The 20,323-nt window shown below is 36.5% G+C and overlaps 1 protein-coding gene across 11 annotated transcripts in view; it reads right to left on the bottom strand.

Annotated features, from left to right (window-relative positions):
* The window catches only part of ABCC9 (ATP binding cassette subfamily C member 9), a 144,724-nt gene that overhangs the window by 111,028 nt on the left and 13,373 nt on the right, over positions 1–20,323 (bottom strand). For all 11 annotated transcript variants that reach the window (XM_032855299.1, XM_032855306.1, XM_032855304.1 and 8 more), the window contains 4 exons: positions 19,253–19,374; positions 5,056–5,222; positions 3,839–4,081; positions 1,536–1,730 (listed from right to left, as the gene is read on the bottom strand). In XM_032855299.1, the coding sequence (XP_032711190.1) occupies positions 1,536–1,730; positions 3,839–4,081; positions 5,056–5,222; positions 19,253–19,374 (727 nt within the window). The remainder of the gene's footprint in view (positions 1–1,535; positions 1,731–3,838; positions 4,082–5,055; positions 5,223–19,252; positions 19,375–20,323) is intronic.

Raw genomic sequence — 20,323 nt, 5'->3', positions numbered from 1 at the left:
CTATAGCTTTGCTAATTAAAATATTATCAAAATTATTAAAGTTACTAAAATAATTCCACATAGTTGACTTAATTTAATTTTCATTTATCTTAATTTATATTAACAAAATAAATTATAAACTATAAAATATGTAATGTGGTTATTGACATTGACACTTCCAGGGACAAAACACAACTTATGAAATTGAGTAGGACTATGACCAAAGTCATCATAAGGACATACAAAACTGCTTTTTGTTTGTAACAATAGTATGTGGTAACTTATTAGTTAGAAGTGAGGGAAAGGTAACACTCAAATAAGTACATCATGTCAATCTGGGCAATCTTCGTTTTTTATGGTTTAGATCCATTAAATTCTGTTTCTGGTCCCTTCCTCTTCTTTCATGAGGATACACAGAAATGTGTAAGTTCTGTTCCTTCTCAGAAAAATGTGTGGTTAATACACGTAAGGGAGAGAGATGATAGAAAAATTCTATGTGGAATGTATGGAATGTAATCAGGTTTGTAGGGGTAAAAAAACATCACAAAAGTACATTCAATGGTGAAAATATCTGGTTCACTTTCATAATAATTGAGCACCAGTATGTGCAAGTGACTAGGCTACACATTGTGAACATAAATATTAACAGTTCACAGTCCTTCTATTTAAAGAGCTAACCGCCTAGAAACATAAGAATATCCATAAATAATATGCTTCATTTAAAGAACATTTATAGCAAGTGCCAAGGTGAAATAAACAATGTGTTGGATAGTACAAAGAAGAGTCAAATACCAACCAGAACAATCAGAAAATCTTCACTGAGGAGGTGGCATTTGATGTAGGCTTTGAGAATGCATGAAATTTTAGTAAGTGAAGAAAAAAGGACAGAAAATTAGGTTGAGGGAATAGAAAAGGAAAATTGATGCATAACTAGACTAGAGTTTCTAGTCTAGTGACCTAGAGAAATCAACTCTTACAAAGAAATTGGGAAGTTCATGATGAGACTTTCTTAAGAACAGAGAATAAAAGACTATATATTTATAACAGCAAATACATAGTATTTTGTATTGTATGCCCCCCCAAAAGTAGCATGATATCTAATAAAAATATTATAATGTGATTTGCCCTGATCATAATGTGAAACAGGGTGATGGCTTTTATCATATAAGAAAAATGTATATAGTACAAATCACATTGCTAATGTGTCTTCCCTAATGTACTCATGCATGAAAGTTCTTCAAAGGGTTGCTAAAAATATCAAAGAAAATAATCAATGTGAAAGTTCTGAGCATGGCTTCTGGCACATAGTAGATACTCATTAAATGTTTATAGGCTCTGAATCTGAGAAATAATTTTGTTGAACAGATCCATTCGATGAATGCATAAACATATAATTTTCTCTACAAGGAAAATTATTGTTTTCTTCCTTTTAAATACATTCAATTCTCTGTAAATAAGCTTGTTTGAACTGTTCAAAGAACTGCATTAATAAAAAGGAACAATTATAATGAAATCTGCCAATAATATGTTTCCTTTCAGAAGCACCACAAACTTACCCCTGTTGTGTTATTTGTCCCATTCTGAGTTTCATTCACACGCTGAACTATTCCAGAAATACACAGAGGTCCAGCAAAACCCAGTAAGTCTGCAAGATAGCGGAATGTGCTACTAAGTAGAATGGGTCGCCCAAAAGCTCTGTACATTGCTAGCCATATAGATGGAGTCCGGTTTGGATGATCTGCTACTTTTTTCTGAAAGAAAGGAAAAAAAGCACAGATGAACCAAACTAAAAATTTAGCACAGCAATTAATCTCAGCAACTGTGGCAATTCCTTTTGATATCTCTGATGATATTTTAAGCTTATAAGTAAGTGTTAATGAGTCCCTTTAATACAGTATGCATACTCCATAAACCATTGCATTTTATGCAAACAGTAGCTACTGAACACCTTTTAATGGGATAGAATGAGGAGTAAATAGGTCAGATTTTCAAAGACTTTGCATTATTTTTAGCTGTCAATGGATAACTCAAAATTCTTAAGGTCAAATTAATTTTAATTCTTTTTTGTTTGGAACACGGGTATCTGTCATGAATATTACCAAATACCATTGTATGGAAAAGAAGATCATAAAGTGTAAAAATGAATCTTATTGGAAGACCAGACAAAATTTCTGGAGTTACTCCATCACAAGATATCTATCACAAGCTAAAGGTATTTTACTACAAGGTATTTTACTACAAGCTAAACAAAACAGATCATCTCAGCCTCAAATTGTTTCTCTTTCAGGTATTTCCTTTCTCCATGAATAGTAGTCAGTACTGTTTAAAGTTGTGTTAGAGTTGTGTTTCCAAGTTATTTGACAAAGAAATGCAAAATTGAAGAATGGCATATATTTAAGCCAACGCATGGTTTCACCCATCTCCAGTGGTTTGTTGAAAAGGTTTTAAGACCTGAACAATCATCATAATTAAGTCTTAGAGAGGAAGTGGATAACTTTTTTTTTAAACTTTCATTGTGAGAAGCCAACTCAGTGGAATAGAATTCGATTGCGTTTCATATTCAATTCCCTATTAGATAAATAATTTGATTATTTTTAAAAGTTTATTAATGCAAGATGTAAACTCACTAAATTCAAGCTGATATGTGTTATAAAGAGTACTCAGAACACTTATACTAAAAAAAAAAAAAGAACATTTAAACTATGTGTAGGCTATACTGTTAATCTTTACTTCAGCAAAGGAGTTTTAAAAATATTATGCAATACTTTTCCCAGAGGTGAAACCAAAGAGATGACTCAGGTTCATTTGTAGTAACCATTTCCTGCAATATTAATTTCATAAGACACATTTTTGACATAAAACAGAGGTCATTTTCATCATTTACCATAAATGCTTTGTTGTCTTGATTTAGAACAGACAAGAATTGTAACTGATTCACCATACCCTACCCCTTTCCAATGTTGTCGTGAATACTAATTATTTCAATTGCAATAATATTTGTAGATGACTGCCATATAAATTACATCTACCATTGTGGAGAGCACACATGACTATATAAATAATAACAAGACAAATTCAAAATATCCAAAGACTCATATTTAAGGTTTATAAGGCAATTTCTCAAAGAAAGTACCAGAAGAAACCAATTTTGACAGACACATAGGATGATACATGGAATAGGTAGGTAACTTTATTTAATTCAATTTCTCAAATCTGAAATACAGGCTCCAAATTTTAGTCAATAATTAATTTAGGGATTTTAGTTTCTTAAATGTGATTATTATGATTTATTTTTACCTTTATACAAAAAAATTATTGACCAGAGAGTTGAAAAAACTTAATAACAATTCCATGAATTATTAACATTATATGGTAATAAGGATTAGATATACATGATCTTTGAACTTAATTTTTACTTTCCACTTGGTTCCAGAAAAAAAAAAAAAAAAAAAAACAAGTGTTCCCTCGATCCCTCCTCTATCTCCTCTGCTGGTATATTCTCAGTGGCCCAATTCACATGACTCAAAATTACTGGGAAAGACATAGGCAGAAAATCTGACCTTTCTTAACCATTTAAGCTTAGTGACTTTATACTTAGCAGACCCATTTTCTTCTTCTTTCTTTCTTTAAGGTTTTGTTTGTTTATTTGACAGAGCTACAGAGAGACAGAACACAACTGGGGGAGTGGGAGAGGGAGAAGCAGGCTCCCTGATGAGTAGGGAGCTGATGTGGGGCTCGATCTCAGGATCCTGGGATCATGACCTGAGCCAAAAGCAGACGCTTAATGATTGAGCCACCCAGGTGCCCCAACAGAGCCAGTTTCTACAATTATGGACATGAAAAACAGATATTAAATTACCTTTTGTTCTTCATATGCATCTTTCAGGCAAACATAATTTGTTACCGCCCTCATTGCTATTGGTAATTTTCCAATTGCTTTCAAGTCAATAGGTTTTTTATGAGCAGATATGATAAGTGTGTTCATCCACCAGTATGTGGCTTTTGACAACAAATTCACAAATGGTTGAAGAAATCTCACACCCAGATCCTGGAGGTCTTCAGGAGGCTTTACTTTCTGAGGATTCATGAAGAATACATATCTCTGTGGCAAGAAAAATTCCACAAAATAATAATCAACCCAATTTTTTTTCCACATATTAAAATAAAATTTTAACCTTTTCTACATTTTCATTTCAGGAGGACAAAAATGTATATTTTAGTACCTCTTACATTTCTTTGGAAACATTTTTTGAAATAATTTCCCTTAAATGCCAGATTTTATGATTAATGCATTTATGGACACTTCCCAAAAAAAAACATACAGATTATTTCTTTAAAAGATAGTTATTACTAAGAACCAGTCTTTCATGATAGCCTGTGATAGGGTCAACTAAATAAAGATTTTTACATTATTTAGATTTTTTTTAATGTGTTGACACCATTATTGAGTCACTTTCTGGTAATACATGGTTTGGCTGATGTTCACTAACTTCTCCACTATTCCTTAGAGCTTGTGACTTGCCATTCAGAGCAAACACAAAGTGTTCTGGTAGAAAATGAATATTGAAAAATCATTCACAATTATGTCACACAACATAACCACATTCTCTGATACAAAACACAAGAAGCATGAGTTTTGACTGTGTGACTTTGGATATAGCTAGTTAACTCTGTAGAAGTTTCTTCAGCAGTGAAATGAGCAAACATATTGTCTTCTTTTCATTTTGAAATTTCTAGAAATACAGAAGTTTGCTTATTAATATAGGTGTGCTTGAGACAAATCATGGATAATGGAATTTCCTGATGAAAACAATTTCATCCGTAATATGAACTAAGCATAGTGTTTGGCACATAACAATCAATCAATATTTACAAATGAATAAATAGATTCTAGGGTCATACTGAGATTTCTGGAACACTAATGCCCTGAAACTTAGTGATTAGTTCAACTTTTATACACAGAGAGGATATACATTTGTTCATCCTCTTGAATACTAGTAATTTCTAGCTGACTATAATCTTTAATATTGGGGTCTTGAATTCCAGCAATTAAAAAAAAAATGATGAGATACCTACTCTGACCCGAATCACATTGATCTCCACAGCCATGAGGAGTCCATTCAAGATGACCATCATGCCAGTGATGCAGAAACGCAGGTCTGATACTCCCCAACCGAACTCCCAGTACTTAACCAATTTTATGGTTTTTGTAATAAAGGCCATTACCCAATACAGAAATAGGGCTGGAAAAATAAAAAAGAAAAGGAAAAAGATGCAGTCTTTCCCTGATATTTTTTTTTAACTTCACTGACAATTCAATATAAATATAATGCTTTTTTTTTAAAGATTTTATTTATTTATTTGACAGATCACAAGTAGGCAGAGAGGCAGGCAGAGAGAAAAAGGAGGAAGCAGGCTCCCTGTTGAGCAGAGAGCTCGATGCGGGGCTCGATCCCAGGGTCCTGGGATCATGACCTGAGCCGAAGGCAGAGGCTTTAACCCACTGAGCCACCCATGCGCCCCTATAATGCTTTTTAATATCAAAGATAATTTTAAATATTTTATTTCCACATAATTTTATTTTTTAAGAAAACAACACGTATGCCCCAGGGCACTTTTAGAGTTTTGAACTGAAGGTGTGGTAATGACTATAAAATGCTAGTGCTTCCACTCTGTAGTAGATGGACAGATGTAAAAAGACACGTAAATAGGAATAATCTACACTCCAGAACTTATGTGTAGTTCTGTTGACTTTAAAATTAATTCTATCCCCCGGTCTTTTTTTTTAAGAAGTCCCGATTATACTATATGAAGAATTCACAAGTTGTTATCTCTGTCACCGATCTAATAGGTAAGTGTTTTGCAGCTGTCACAGGTATGTCTAATGGTATTACCTGGAATTATTATGGAATGCACACTAGCTATATAATGGGGTTTCTGCTTTACAGATCAAAATTCAAGTAGTAAGTTAACTCTTCTCATGCAAATGGCTTACAACACCACACATCTCCACAAAGTGACGAGAAGAATGATGATCCTACAGAACAAAGCCAGACTTTATGCAGTGAGTTGAGAAAGGTAGGGATCTATACCTTCTCCTAACCACAGCCAGCCTTTCATAACAAATATGAGATGGACACAATTTACTAGAAATCAATGGTCCGGTATATTTAAAACTTTGAATAAGGGTCAGTACAAGTGAATACGGGTTGAGAAAGAAGAAATCTGAAACACACATGAGATTATCCATTGTATAACACTTAACAGAGTTACTAAAGTTTAAAAGTGGCCACAATTTCCATAGTTAAAAAGAACGGAAACTTTGGCATATAAGCTCATTATCTATCTTGCTCTAGCATAAAATAGAAAACATCAGAATAGATTTGGGGGGAAAAAACTACTATATGCTACTACATGCTACCTAAAGAGACTTCGTCTTGGGGCACCTGGGTGTCTTAGTTGGTTCAGCATCCATCTCTTGATTTTGTCTCATGTCATGATTTCATAGTCCTGGGATTGAGGCCCACATTGGGCTCTGTGCTCAGCACATAGTCTGCTTAGGATTCTCTCTCTCCCTTTCCCTTTGCCCCTCCCCCTGTTCATGTGCTCTGTCTCTCTCCCTCAAACAAATAAAATCTTTTTAAAAAGAGAGAGATTCATCTCACATATGAAGAAACAGATTGAAAGTAAGTAGAAGGAAAAAATACACAATGAAAACAGTAAACACAAGAAATCTGGAGTGGCTATATTAGTTTTAGATATAGTAGACTTTAAAACAAAGAATACTATCATCAAAAATACTAATCCAGGGGTGCTTGGGTGGCTCAGTGGGTTAAAGCCTCTGCCTTCGGCTCAGGTTGTGATCCCAGGGTCCTGGGATCAAGCCCCGCATCAGGCTATCTGCTCAGCAGGGAGCCTGCTTCCTCTTCTCTTTCTGCCTGCTTCTCTGCCTACTTGTGATCTCTGTTTGCCAAATAAATAAATAAAATCTTTGAAAAAAATACTAATCCAAAGGGATACACAGACCCGGATGTTTATAGCAATATTATCTACAATAACCAATTTATAGAAATAGCCCAAGTATCCATCAGGCGAATGGATAAAGAAAATGTGGTATACACACAATGGAATATTGCTCAGCCACAAAAAATGAACTCTTGCTATTTGCAATGACAGGGATGGAGTGAGAGAGTATTATGCTATGCAAAATAGGAGAGTCAGAGAAAGACAAATATATGATTTCACTCATATGTGGAATTTAAGAAATAAAACAAATGAGCAAAGGGAAAAGAGAGAGAGAGAAGCAAACTAAGAAACAGACTCTTAACTTAGAGAACAAACTGATGGTTACCAGAGGGAGGTGGGTGGGGGATTAAGGAGTATACTTGTGATGAGCACCGGGTGATATATGTAAGTGTTAAATCACTATATGTTTACCCGAAACTAATACTATACTGTATGTTAACTAACTGGAATTTAAATAAAAACTTGAAAAAAAAAGAGTATTACCAGAAACTTCAAAAACTTCTAATAATGACAAAGGTCAATTTTTTAGAGACACAACTATAAAAAGTACAAATTTACCAATACATAAAAAATACTAAATTTAGATTTAGATCTGAATCCTATTAACCACTATGAGTTTTGGGAAGTTACAAGTTTCAAGAAGGTCAACTTCGAGACTTCCCACACAATTCGATAACTAGAAGTCTCCAAATATTTGGAAGTTAAACAACATAGTTCTAACTAACTGCATGTTGAAAAAGAAATCACTAAGGAAATCAGAAAGTATTTGAACTAAATTATAATAAAAATAGTACATACTAGAGGGAGGAGTCAAGATGGCGGAGAAGTAGCAGGCTGAGACTACTTCAGGTAGCGGGAGATCAGCTAGATAACTTATCTAAAGATTGCAAACACCTACAAATCCAACGGGAGATCGAAGAGAAGAAGAACAGCAATTCTAGAAACAGAAAATCAACCACTTTCTGAAAGGTAGGACTGGCAGAGAAGTGAATCCAAAGCGACGGGAAGATAGACCGCGGGGGGAGGGGCCGGCTCCCGGCAAGCGGCGGAGCAACGGAGCACAAAATCAGGACTTTTAAAAGTCTGTTCCGCTGAGGGACATCGATCCAGAGGCTTAACCGGGGTAAAGCCCACGCAGGGTCAGTGTGGCCTCAGGTCCCGCAGGGTCACAGAAGGATCGGGGGTGTCTGAGTGTCGCAGAGCTTGCAGGTATTAGAACGGGGAAGCCGGCTACAGAGACAGAGCCAAGGAGTGAGCTCACAGCTCGGGGTTACCTTGAACCGGTCGCAGGCTAGGTCAGCTCGGAGCGCGGCCGGAGGCCAGGGTGATGGGAGTAATTGGGCGCTGTTCTCTGAGGGCGCAGTGAGTGGGGCCCCGGGCTCTCGGCTTCTCCGGGCCGGAGACTGGGAGGCCGCCATCTTCATTCCCATCCTCCGGAACTCTACGGAAACCGCTCAGGGAACAAAAGTTCCCGAAAGGGAACCCGAGCGGATTACTCAGCCCGGACCCTGTTAGGGGCGGTGCAACTCTGCCTGGGGCAAAGACACTTGAGAATCACTACAACAGGCCCCTCCCCCAGAAGATCCACAAGAAACCCAGCCAGGACCAAGTTCACCTACCAAGGAGTGCAGTTTCAATACCAAGGAGAGCAGCGGAATTCCAGAGGAGGAGAAAGCAAAGCACGGAACTCATGGCTTTCTCCCCATGATTCTTTAGCCTTGCAGTTAATTTAATTTTTTTTTCTTTTTCAATATTTTTTTTTCTTCTTCTACTAAATATTTTTAACTTTTACCCTTTTCTTTTTTAACGTTTTTTAACTAGTTTATCTAATATATATATATTTTTTTCCTTTTTATATTTTTTCATTATTGGTTTTCTTTTTTTATTTGTTTCTTTTTTCTTTCTTTTTTTTTTTTTTTTCTTTCTGAACCTCTTTTTTATCCCCTTCCTTCCCCCTCACGATTTGGGATCTCTTCTGATTTGGCTAAAGCATATTTTCCTGGGGTTGTTGCCACCCTTTTAGTATTTTACTTGTTCCTTCATATACCCTTATCTGGACAAAATGACAAGGCGGAAAAATTCACCACAAAAAAAAGAACAAGAGGCAGTACCAAAGGCTAGGGACCTAATCAATACAGACATTGGTAATATGTCAGATCTAGAGTTCAGAATGACGATTCTCAAGGTTCTAGCTGGGCTCGAAAAAGGCATAGAAGATATTAGAGAAACCCTCTCAGGAGATATAAAAGCCCTTTCTGGAGAAATAAAAGAACTAAAATCTAATCAACTTGATATAAAAAAAGCTATTAATGAGGTGCAATCAAAAATGGAGGCTCTCACTGCTAGGATAAATGAGGCAGAAGAAAGAATTAGCGATATAGAAGACCAAATGACAGAGAATAAAGAAGCTGAGCAAAAGAGGGACAAACAGCTACTGGACCACAAGGGGAGAATTCGAGAGATAAGTGACACCATAAGACGAAACAACATTAGAACAATTGGTATTCCAGAAGAAGAAGAAAGAGAGAGGGGAGCAGAAGGTATATTGGAGAGAATTCCCCCAATATGGCAAAGGGAACAAGCATCAAAATCCAGGAGGTGAAGAGAACCCCCCTCAAAATCAATAAGAATAGGTCCACACCCCGTCACCTAATAGTAAAATTTACAAGTCTTAGAGACAAAGAGAAAATCCTGAAAGCAGCCCTGGAAAAGAAGTCTGTAACATACAATGGTAAAAATATTAGATTGGCAGCACACTTATCCACAGAGACCTGGCAGGCCAGAAAGAGCTGGCATGATATATTCAGAGTACTAAACGAGAAAAACATGCAGCCAAGAATACTATATCCAGCTAGGTTATCATTGAAAATAGAAGGAGAGATTAAAAGCTTCCAGGACAAACAAAAACTGAAAGATTTTGCAAACACCAAGCCAGCTCTACAGGAAATATTGAAAGGGGTCCTCTAAGCAAAGAGAGAGCCCAAAAGTAGTAGATCAGAAAGGAACAGAAACAATATACAATAACAGTCACCTTACAGGCAATACAATGGCACTAAATTCATATCTCTCAATAGTTACCCTGAATGTTAATGGGCTAAATGCCCCAATCAAAAGACACAGGGTATCAGAATGGATAAAAAAACAAAACCCATCTATATGTTGCCTACAAGAAACTCATTTTAAACCCAAAGACACCTTCAGATTTAAAGTGAGGGGGTGGAAAAGAATTTACCATGCTAATGGACATCAGAAGAAAGCAGGAGTGGCAATCCTTATATCCGATCAATTAGATTTTAAGCCAAAGACTATAATAAGAGATGAGGAAGGACACTATATCATACTCAAAGGATCTGTCCAACAAGAAGATCTAACAATTGTAAATATCTATGCCCCTAACGTGGGAGCAGTCAACTATATAAACCAATTAATAACAAAATCAAAGAAACATACCCACAATAATACAATAATAGTAGGGGACTTTAACACTCCCCTCACTGAAATGGACAGATCATCCAAGCAAAAGATCAACAAGGAAATAAAGGCCTTAAATGACACACTGGACCAGAGGGATATCACAGATATATTCAGAAAATTTCATCCCAAAGCAACAGAATACACATTCTTCTCTAGTGCACATGGAACATTCTCCAGAATAGATCACATCCTCGGTCCTAAAGCAGGTCTCAACCGGTATCAAAAGATTGGGATCATTCCCTGCATATTTTCAGACCACAATGCTCTGAAGCTAGAACTCAATCACAAGAGGAAATTTGGAAAGAACCCAAATACATGGAGACTAAACAGCATCCTTCTAAAGAATCAATGGGTCAACCAGGAAATTAAAGAAGAATTGAAAAAAGTCATGGAAACAAATGATAATGAAAAGACAATGGTTCAAAATCTGTGGGACACAACAAAGGCAGTCCTGAGAGGAAAATATATAGCGGTACAAGCCTTTCTCAAGAAACAAGAAAGGTCTCAGGTACACAACCTAACCCTACACCTAAAGGAGCTGGAGAAAGAACAAGAAAGAAACCCTAAACCCAGCAGGAGAAGAGAAATCATAAAGATCAGAGCAGAAATCAATGAAATAGAAACCAAAAAAACAATAGAACAAATCAATGAAACTAGGAGCTGGTTCTTTGAAAGAATTAATAAGATTGATAAACCCCTGGCCAGACTTATCAAAAAGAAAAGAGAGAGGACCCAAATAAATAAAATCATGAATGAAAGAGGAGAGATCACAACTAACACCAAAGAAATACAGACAATTATAAGAACATACTATGAGCAACTCTACGCCAACAAATTTGACAATCTGGAAGAAATCGATGCATTCCTAGAGACATATAAACTACCACAACTGAACCAGGAAGAAATAGAAAGCCTGAACAGACCCATAACCAGTAAGGAGATTGAAACAGTCATCAAAAATCTCCAAACAAACAAAAGCCCAGGGCCAGACGGCTTCCCTGGGGAATTCTACCAAACATTTAAAGAAGAACTAATTCCTATTCTCCTGAGACTGTTCCAAAAAATAGAAATGGAAGGAAAACTTCCAAACTCATTTTATGAGGCCAGCCTCACCTTGATCCCCAAACCAGACAAGGATCCCATCAAAAAAGAGAACTACAGACCAATATCCTTGATGAACACAGATGCAAAAATTCTCACCAAAATACTAGCCAATAGGATTCAACAGTACATTAAAAGGATTATTCACCACGACCAAGTGGGATTTATTCCAGGGCTGCAAGGTTGGTTCAACATCCGCAAATCAATCAATGTGATACAACACATTAATAAAAGAAAAAACAGGAACCATATGATACTCTCCATAGATGCTGAAAAAGCATTTGACAAAGTACAGCATCCCTTCCTGATCAAAACTCTTCAAAGTGTAGGGATAGAGGGCACATACCTCAATATTATCAAAGCCATCTATGAAAAACCCAGCACAAATATCATTTTCAATGGAGAAAAACTGAAAGCTTTTCCGCTAAGGTCAGGAACACGGCAGGGATGTCCGTTATCACCACTGCTATTCAACATAGTACTAGAAGTCCTAGCCTCAGCAGTCAGACAACAAAAAGAAATTAAAGGCATCCAAATCGGCAAAGAAGAAGTCAAACTATCACTCTTCGCAGATGATATGACACTATATGTGGAAAAGCCAAAAGACTCCACTCCAAAGCTGCTAGAACTTGTACAGGAATTCAGTAAAGTGTCAGGATATAAAATCAATGCACAGAAATCAGTCGCATTCTCTACACCAACAGCAAGACAGAAGAAAGAGAAATTGAGGAGTCAATCCCATTTACAATTGCACCCAAAACTATAAGATACCTAGGAATAAACCTAACCAAAGAGACCAAGAATCTATACAGAGAAAAGTATAAAGTACTCATGAAAGAAATTGAGGAAGACACAAAGAAATGGAAAAATGTTCCATGCTCCTGGATTGGAAGAATAAATATTGTGAAAATGTCTATGCTACCTAAAGCAATCTACACATTTAATGCAATTCCTATCAAAGTACCATCCATTTTTTTCAAGGAAATGGAACAAATAATCCTAAAATTTATATGGAACCACAAAAGACCTCGAATAGCCAAAGGAATATTGAAAAAGAAAGCCAAAGTTGGTGGCATCACAATTCCAGACTTCAAGCTCTACTACAAAGCTGTCATCATCAAGACAGCATGGTACTGGCACAAAAACAGACACATAGATCAATGGAACAGAATAGAGAGCCCAGAAATAGACCCTCAACTCTATGGTCAACTAATCTTCGACAAAGCAGGAAAGAATGTCCAATGGAAAAAAGACAACCTCTTCAATAAATGGTGTTGGGAAAACTGGACAGCCACATGCAGAAAAATGAAATTGGATCATTTCCTTACACCACACACGAAAATAGACTCAAAATGGATGAAGGACCTCAATGTGAGAAAGGAATCCATCAAAATCCTTGAGGAGAACACAGGCAGCAACCTCTTCGACCTCAGCCACAGCAACATCTTCCTAGGAACATCGCCAAAGGCAAGGGAAGCAAGGGCAAAAATGAACTATTGGGATTTTATCAAGATCAAAAGCTTTTGCACAGCAAAGGAAACAGTTCACAAAACCAAAAGACAACTGACAGAATGGGAGAAGATATTTGCAAATTACATATCAGATAAAGGGCTAGTGTCCAGAATCTATAAAGAACTTAGCAAACTCAACACCCAAAGAACAAATAATCCAATCAAGAAATGGGCAGAAGACATGAACAGACATTTCTGCAAAGAAGACATCCAGCTGGCCAACAGACACATGAAAAAGTGCTCCATATCACTCGGCATCAGGGAAATACAAATTAAAACCACAATGAGATACCACCTCACACCAGTCAGAATGGCTAAAATGAACAAGTCAGGAAATGACAGATGCTGGCGAGGATGCGGAGAAAGGGGAACCCTCCTACACTGTTGGTGGGAATGCAAGCTGGTGCAACCACTCTGGAAAACAGCATGGAGGTTCCTCAAAATGTTGAAAATAGAACTACCCTATGACCCAGCAATTGCACTACTGGGTATTTACCCTAAAGATACAAACGTAGTGATCCGAAGGGGCACGTGCACCCGAATGTTATAGCAGCAATGTCTACAATAGCCAAACTATGGAAAGAACCTAGATGTCCATCAACAGATGAATGGATAAAGAAGATGTGGTGTATATACACAATGGAATACTATGCAGCCATCAAAAGAAATGAAATCTTGCCATTTGCGACGACGTGGATGGAACTAGAGGGTATCATGCTTAGTGAAATAAGTCAATCGGAGAAAGACAACTATCATATGATCTCCCTGATATGAGGGAGAGGAGATGCAACATGGAGGGTTAAGGGGGTAGGAGAAGAGTAAATGAAGCAAGATGGGATTGGGAGGGAGATAAACCACAAGTGACTCTTAATCTCACAAAACAAACTGAGGGTTGCTGGGGGGAGGAGGGTTGGGAGAGGGGGGGTTGGGGTTATGGACATTGGGGAGGGTATGTGCTATGGTGAATGCTGTGAAGTGTGTAAACCTGGCGATTCACAGACCTGTACCCCTGGGGAAAAAAATATATGTTTATAAAAAATAAAATTAAAAAAAAATCACAAAAAAATAGTACATACTAAAAATTTTAAGACTTGCAACTAAAACAATACTTTAAGAAAAATTTATGGCTTTAAATATTTATTTTAGAAAAAAAGGAAGATCCAAAATCAATGATTTAATTTTCTATCTTAAAAACTAGGGAAAGAACAATGATGAACAAAATAAATAAAAGGATGAAAATGATAGAGATAAGAGTAGAAAGCGATGAAATAGAAAATGAATAATTGAGAAAATTAGCCAACACAATTGATTTTTTTTTAAAAAGATCAAGAAAATTGCTAAGTCCCTAGCTAAACTAATAAAGAAAAGAAGGAAATCATAAATTACCAGTATTAGGAATGAAACAAGAATTATCCCTACATATTTTGCGTACTTAAGAAGGATAATTGGGGACTACGTTGAACAACTTTATAACAATAAATAAAATACTTAGATGAAAGGGAAAATTTCTTGAAACTTATAACTTCCCAAAACTGACATAACAAGAAGTACTCTGAAGGGAAAGAAAAAAAAAAAAAAAAGTCTGAAGAGTCCATGTCTAGTAGAGAAATAAGTTTACATTTAAAATCCTTACTTTTTTTTTTTTTAGATTTTTATTTATTATTTGACAGAGATCACAAGTAGGCAGAGAGGCAGGCAGAGAGAGAGAGGAGGAAGCAGGCTCCCCACTGAGCAGAGAGCCTGACGCCGGGCTTGATCCCAGGACCCTGGGATCATGACCTGAGCCGAAGGCAGAGGCTTCAACCCACTGAGCCACCCAGGCGCCCCTAAAATCCTTACTTTGTTAAAAGGCTCAAATGATTTCACTGATGAATGAATTTCATTCAACATTTAGGGAAGAAATAAAATTAATTGTACACAATGTTTTTCAGAAAATAGAGAAATGGAGAACATTTTACAATTCATTTTTAGAAGCCAATATAACCCAGCATAGGAAAACCTGGCAAAGATATTACAAGAAAATAACAAACCCAATATCCTTCACAACATAGATCTAAAAAGCCTTGGAAAACAAAATCTAAGAATATATAGCATGGATAATATATCATGACCATGTGTAATACAGCCCAGGAATTCATGGTTGCTTTATCATTTGAAAAGTCAATTAATTTAGCACATTAATGGAACTATAATTGTCCCAATGGATGCAAAAAAAATCCTTAATAGAATTCAACATCTATTCATCATTAAAAAACAAAAAACAAAAACAACTCTGAGAAAGCTTTGAATAGAGGAAGATTTACTCATCTGATAAAGGTCTTCTATGAAAAACCTATAATTAACTTTATAATTAATTATGCAATATTGACCATGTTTCCCCTAAAATCAGGCATTAGACAAAGATTTCACACTCCCCGGGTCTATTCTGCATTATATTGGAAGTCCTGGTTATTTCAATATTGTGAAAAAAAGCATAAAGTTTAAAAAGAAATAAATATAATTCTCCTATTTTCAGATGGTATGTTTGTATATCTAGATAATCCCAAGAAACTTACAAAGCAATAATTAGAAGTAATGAGTAAATTTCCAAGGTTTCAAAATATAAGGTCAATAGATAAAATCAGCTGTATTTTATATATATGACAGAAGCAACTAGAATACAGCATTTAAAATACAAGTTTATTCATAACAGCAGTGGGGAAACAAAAAAGCTAGTAATTTAACAAGACATGGAAGACCTCAACCCTGAAAATATAACACATTGCTAAGGGAAATGAGAGAAGACCTAAATAAATAAGTGAACAAATGGATTGTGGAATTCAATATTGCTAAGATGTCAATTCTTCTCCAAATTGTTCTAAACACTCAGTGCAATCTCTATCATAATCCTGCTGAGATTTTTTTTTTTTTTTGGTAGAAATTGACAACCTGACTCTAACTACATATGACACTATAAACGAACTAGAATATCCATGGAGAAAAGCAAAGAAAACTAGTTGTATGGGTACACTATATGATTTCAAGACCTCCAAAGCAATAGTAATCAGATTAAGACAGAATGGTAATCTCATAAAACTCACAAACAGATCAAAGGAACAGAAACTATAGAGCCGAGAAATAGATCACACTAAAATGGTAACTTGATCCAAATAGTTCACAAAGGTCCTAATGCAATCTAACAAGACATGGAATGTCCATTCCACAAATGGTGCTGGAGCACATGGATATCCATTTGGAAAAAAAGAGCCTCGGCATCAGCCTTACATTATTTACACAGTTAATTTTAAATGGATCACAGTCCTAAAAATAAAAACTAAAACTATAAAGCTTCTAAAACAAACAAACAGGAGACTATGAGGAAAATATATTTTGAGCAGAGGCAAAAATTTCTTAAGACATAGAAAACAATAATCGTGCATGAAAAAGTGATAAATTATGGTACAACAAAACTGAACTCTTTTGCTCACCAAAAGACCCTGCTATGTAAATGAATATGCATATGCCACAGACTGGAAAAAAAATATTCTCAAAACATGTATCCCATGCCATATTAATATCTAGTATATACAAAGGACTCCAGCAACTCAATAATAAGAATGCAACCCAATAAAAAATGGACAAAAGATATGATTTAGCTACTTTACAAATATAACAAATGGCTAATAAACTTATCAAAAAGTGCTCAACATCATTAGCCATCAGGAAAATGCAAACTCAAACCACAATGAATTATCAGTACACACCTACCAGCATGGCTAAATTAGAGAGACCAAATCATCAAATGTTAGTGAGCATGTGGAAAAGCTGGGATTCCTACACATTATTAGTGAGTATGTAAAGTAAACCACTTTGGGAAAAATCTTGTGGTTTCTTCACAAAACATTAACATTTACTACACACCCTATGGCCCAGCAATTTCACTCCTAGGTATTTAGTCAAGGGAAATAAAAAACACATATCCACAGAAAAACTTGCACATGGATGTTTATACCAGTTTGTTTTGTTTGTTTTTTTTCCATGATAACCCAGATCTGGAAATAGTTCAGGTACTTATTGTCAAGAGAACGGAAAACTGTGGTATATTTATACAATGGAATAGTATCCAACAATGATGAGAACAAAATACAGATCTATACTATATTATGGACTAGCCCCCCCCAAAAAAATCATGCTGTGAGAAGTGTTACACAAAAGAATTTATACTGCATTATTCAATTTATATGAAGTTCTACAACAGACAAATCCCACCTATGCTGGGGAAAAAAAATCAGATTAGATTTTTGTCTCTGTGGAGATGATATTGAGAAGAAAGAAAACTTTCATGGATCATGGAACCGTTCTATAGTTAGACAGGTGTGTGCATTTAGTAAATTAAGATTTCTGTACTTTAGCATGTAAATTTTATCTCACAAAAAGAACTGTAGAAAAATTTAACTTTAATGATATGCACGCTGAAATAATTAGGGGGTGAAGCATATTAATGTCTGCAATTTACTTTAAAATGTATCAAAAAAATAAGATGCAGAAATGTGATCAAATAAATAGAATAAAATGGAAATTGAAGAATTTAATTATTAGGAATTTATGAGTATTCACTTGGTTCTTTTCAACTTTCTGTATGTTTGGTGATGTTCATAATATAATGTTGGGACAAAATTACTCATTTTGTGATCTGAAAATAAGTGTAATTTTTCTGGGCCCAAATATTTCTCTCCTAAAATAATAAGAAATTTAGACTATGTTTTATCTCCATGAGTCCTTCCAACAATATCATCTAATTGTGCCCTCTGCCTTGTATCTACAGCCAGACTGGAATCTCATCTCCTTCAAAATATTATCAAAATGCACATTTCTCTTCTAGTTGCCCTCTAAGGAATTCTAATTCCCTTCTAAATCTTATAACTCATATCTTTTTCATCATCAGTTTCTCAGAAACTTAAATGCCTAATGTATTGGATTCCCAATGGTATATATATTTTTGCTGTTGCCTACTAAAGATTTCACTCTTTTTTCTTGGCATCTTCAAAAAAAGATTTCTGTGATAACATCTGCCTTTCATGTGGTACTAAACAGCTTTCTATTAAGATAATTCAGACTTTGACAAGCCTTTTAAATTAACATTTAACCCGGTCTACTTGTTTGTACTAGATTGCCTTTGCCCAATCATATAATGTGGCACAACACAGGCTTAAATACTCAGTATTTTCCACTAACTCATTTTCAAATTTTAATGTCCTTGGACAAGCAAATAAAATATTTGTGTGGTTTAATTATTACTTTTCCAAATTTCTGTATCAGTAATCAATGTCTTTCTCATCGTTAAACAATCAAGTGCATTCTCTGTACCTTGTAAAATTGTCAGGATTCATTCACACAAACACATGTGATTTTAGGATATTTACAGGCCCTGGAAGCCCAGCCACAATCCATGTTCTACAGCTCCCTCTTAGCTCTCTTTATGAAAGTATACACCACAGAAGGCAAAGATTGGTCAGAGAATTAAATACAACTAATTGGGATAAGTGATATTATTTCAATGTCAGGCAAAAATAAAATTAGAGCCCTCTGATTTCCACAGGACAAGGAGGCTGGAGAGGCTGAAAAAGAAAAGGTTAGGCATGAAGCAGATGTCTTTGAGGACAGCTGCTTCTCAGGACGGCACAGTTTCCAGCAGGCTGTGAAGCATACTCTGCTGCCCGGGGTCCCCCACACCTCAGCAGCCATGCCCTGAAGAACGTGACACTGCCACAGCATCAGTGAAAAGCTGGGACCTTCAGAAAACGCCTCAGGATCCCAAGCCAGAGACAGAAGCGCAGGGAGCTAGACACACTGACTTGCTCCTGGGGCAGGACAGGAGCAAGGGCTCAATTCTTAGGGTAGAGCCTCTGCGAGACAGAAGGCGGGCACACCCTCCCCAGTCCTCCTACCACACGCCAACACAACACGAGGGGCATCTAGTGGAGAACAGATGTCCTGGGGGAACAGAGTTTTCACAGCCCAGAGCACTCAGTTTATCTTCATCTCCCCATTCACCAGGAAACCAGAGAAATTAACTACTGTGGTTTTCCCATGCTCCAAGTTCCAACCCCCAGGGACAGCGTTTACTAGGAGGAGAAAGAAAAATAGCTCCAGGAAGGAGGGCGACACTTGATCATACTTACCTAGGAGTAATTTAGGAAAATTTGATGTTTCAATATTATGATAATATACTATTGATGTTGTAGTGGCGACAAATCCCATCACAGCCGGCATGAAGAGGTGGAGATGCCGGGATTCCCGCCGTCTGCAGAGAGCGGTACAGTATCAGTGTCTAGAGATGGTGGTTGCAGACAGCTTCTCATTTTGTTTCCAAATTGTTCATTAAAACTTTCCCTTAAGTAATAAGATACTTAAAATACAGAATGCAGTAGTCATTGCTAAGAGAACATGCAAAGGAAGACTACACTGGGAGACAAAATTCTGCTGAAAGGATTTATCCCAACACCGAGGACTAGGTCCCACAGTGAAACAAGCCCTTAAACACAAGAGCAAACATGTAACTTCTCCTCTATCGAAGGGCAGAACTGCTGAAATAAGTGAACACATAAAGCAAGTAAAAACAACCACAAGGATGTGAACTCTAATGTACAAGAAAAGTACGTTTATTCCTTTGATAGTTTCCCTAAACTTTATGGCCCTTAGTGATTTCTCCGTTGTTCACTGGGTTCAGTCACTCTTAGAGGTTGAGTTGCAACCATGAGCACAACAAGATACAGTATCCAGGGTCACCACGCCTGGAGTCTACTGGAGATAGCAATAGGAACTAGGAAATTGTTACACAGGGGAAGGGACTGTAAATGCATGCAGGACCAGGGTCTGGGAAAGAGAAAGCTTTGTGAAGGAACCGACCTCTGCCTCGAGAATGAGGAACTGCTGCCTAGAGGAGGAAGAAGGAAGACTGTTTGAGTGTATCACATGCAACTGAATATGACTGAAAAAAGACGAGTTTTCACTCTGAGGGCCATAGAGAGCTTCACGTGGGCTGGAAATATGACAGAACTAGCTTTGCATCATAGACAGCCCTCAACTCCATTTACATTAATAATACCACCTAGTAAAACATTTAACTTTTTTCAAATGACTTCAGTACATTCATACATAAATGGTACAGAGAGTGACATGTTTGAGAAGGGGGAAAGAGGAGCATTTGGGAAAGACACTTCAAAGAGGTATGGTTGACAGTGGAAACAGAA

The sequence above is a fragment of the Lontra canadensis genome, unplaced genomic scaffold, assembly GCF_010015895.1.
Source record: "Lontra canadensis isolate GAN:19392208 unplaced genomic scaffold, GSC_riverotter_1.0 scaffold9, whole genome shotgun sequence".
NCBI lineage: Eukaryota > Metazoa > Chordata > Mammalia > Carnivora > Mustelidae > Lontra > Lontra canadensis.
Note: the sequence above shows the minus strand (reverse complement) of the source record. Positions and strands in the feature narration are given on the sequence as shown.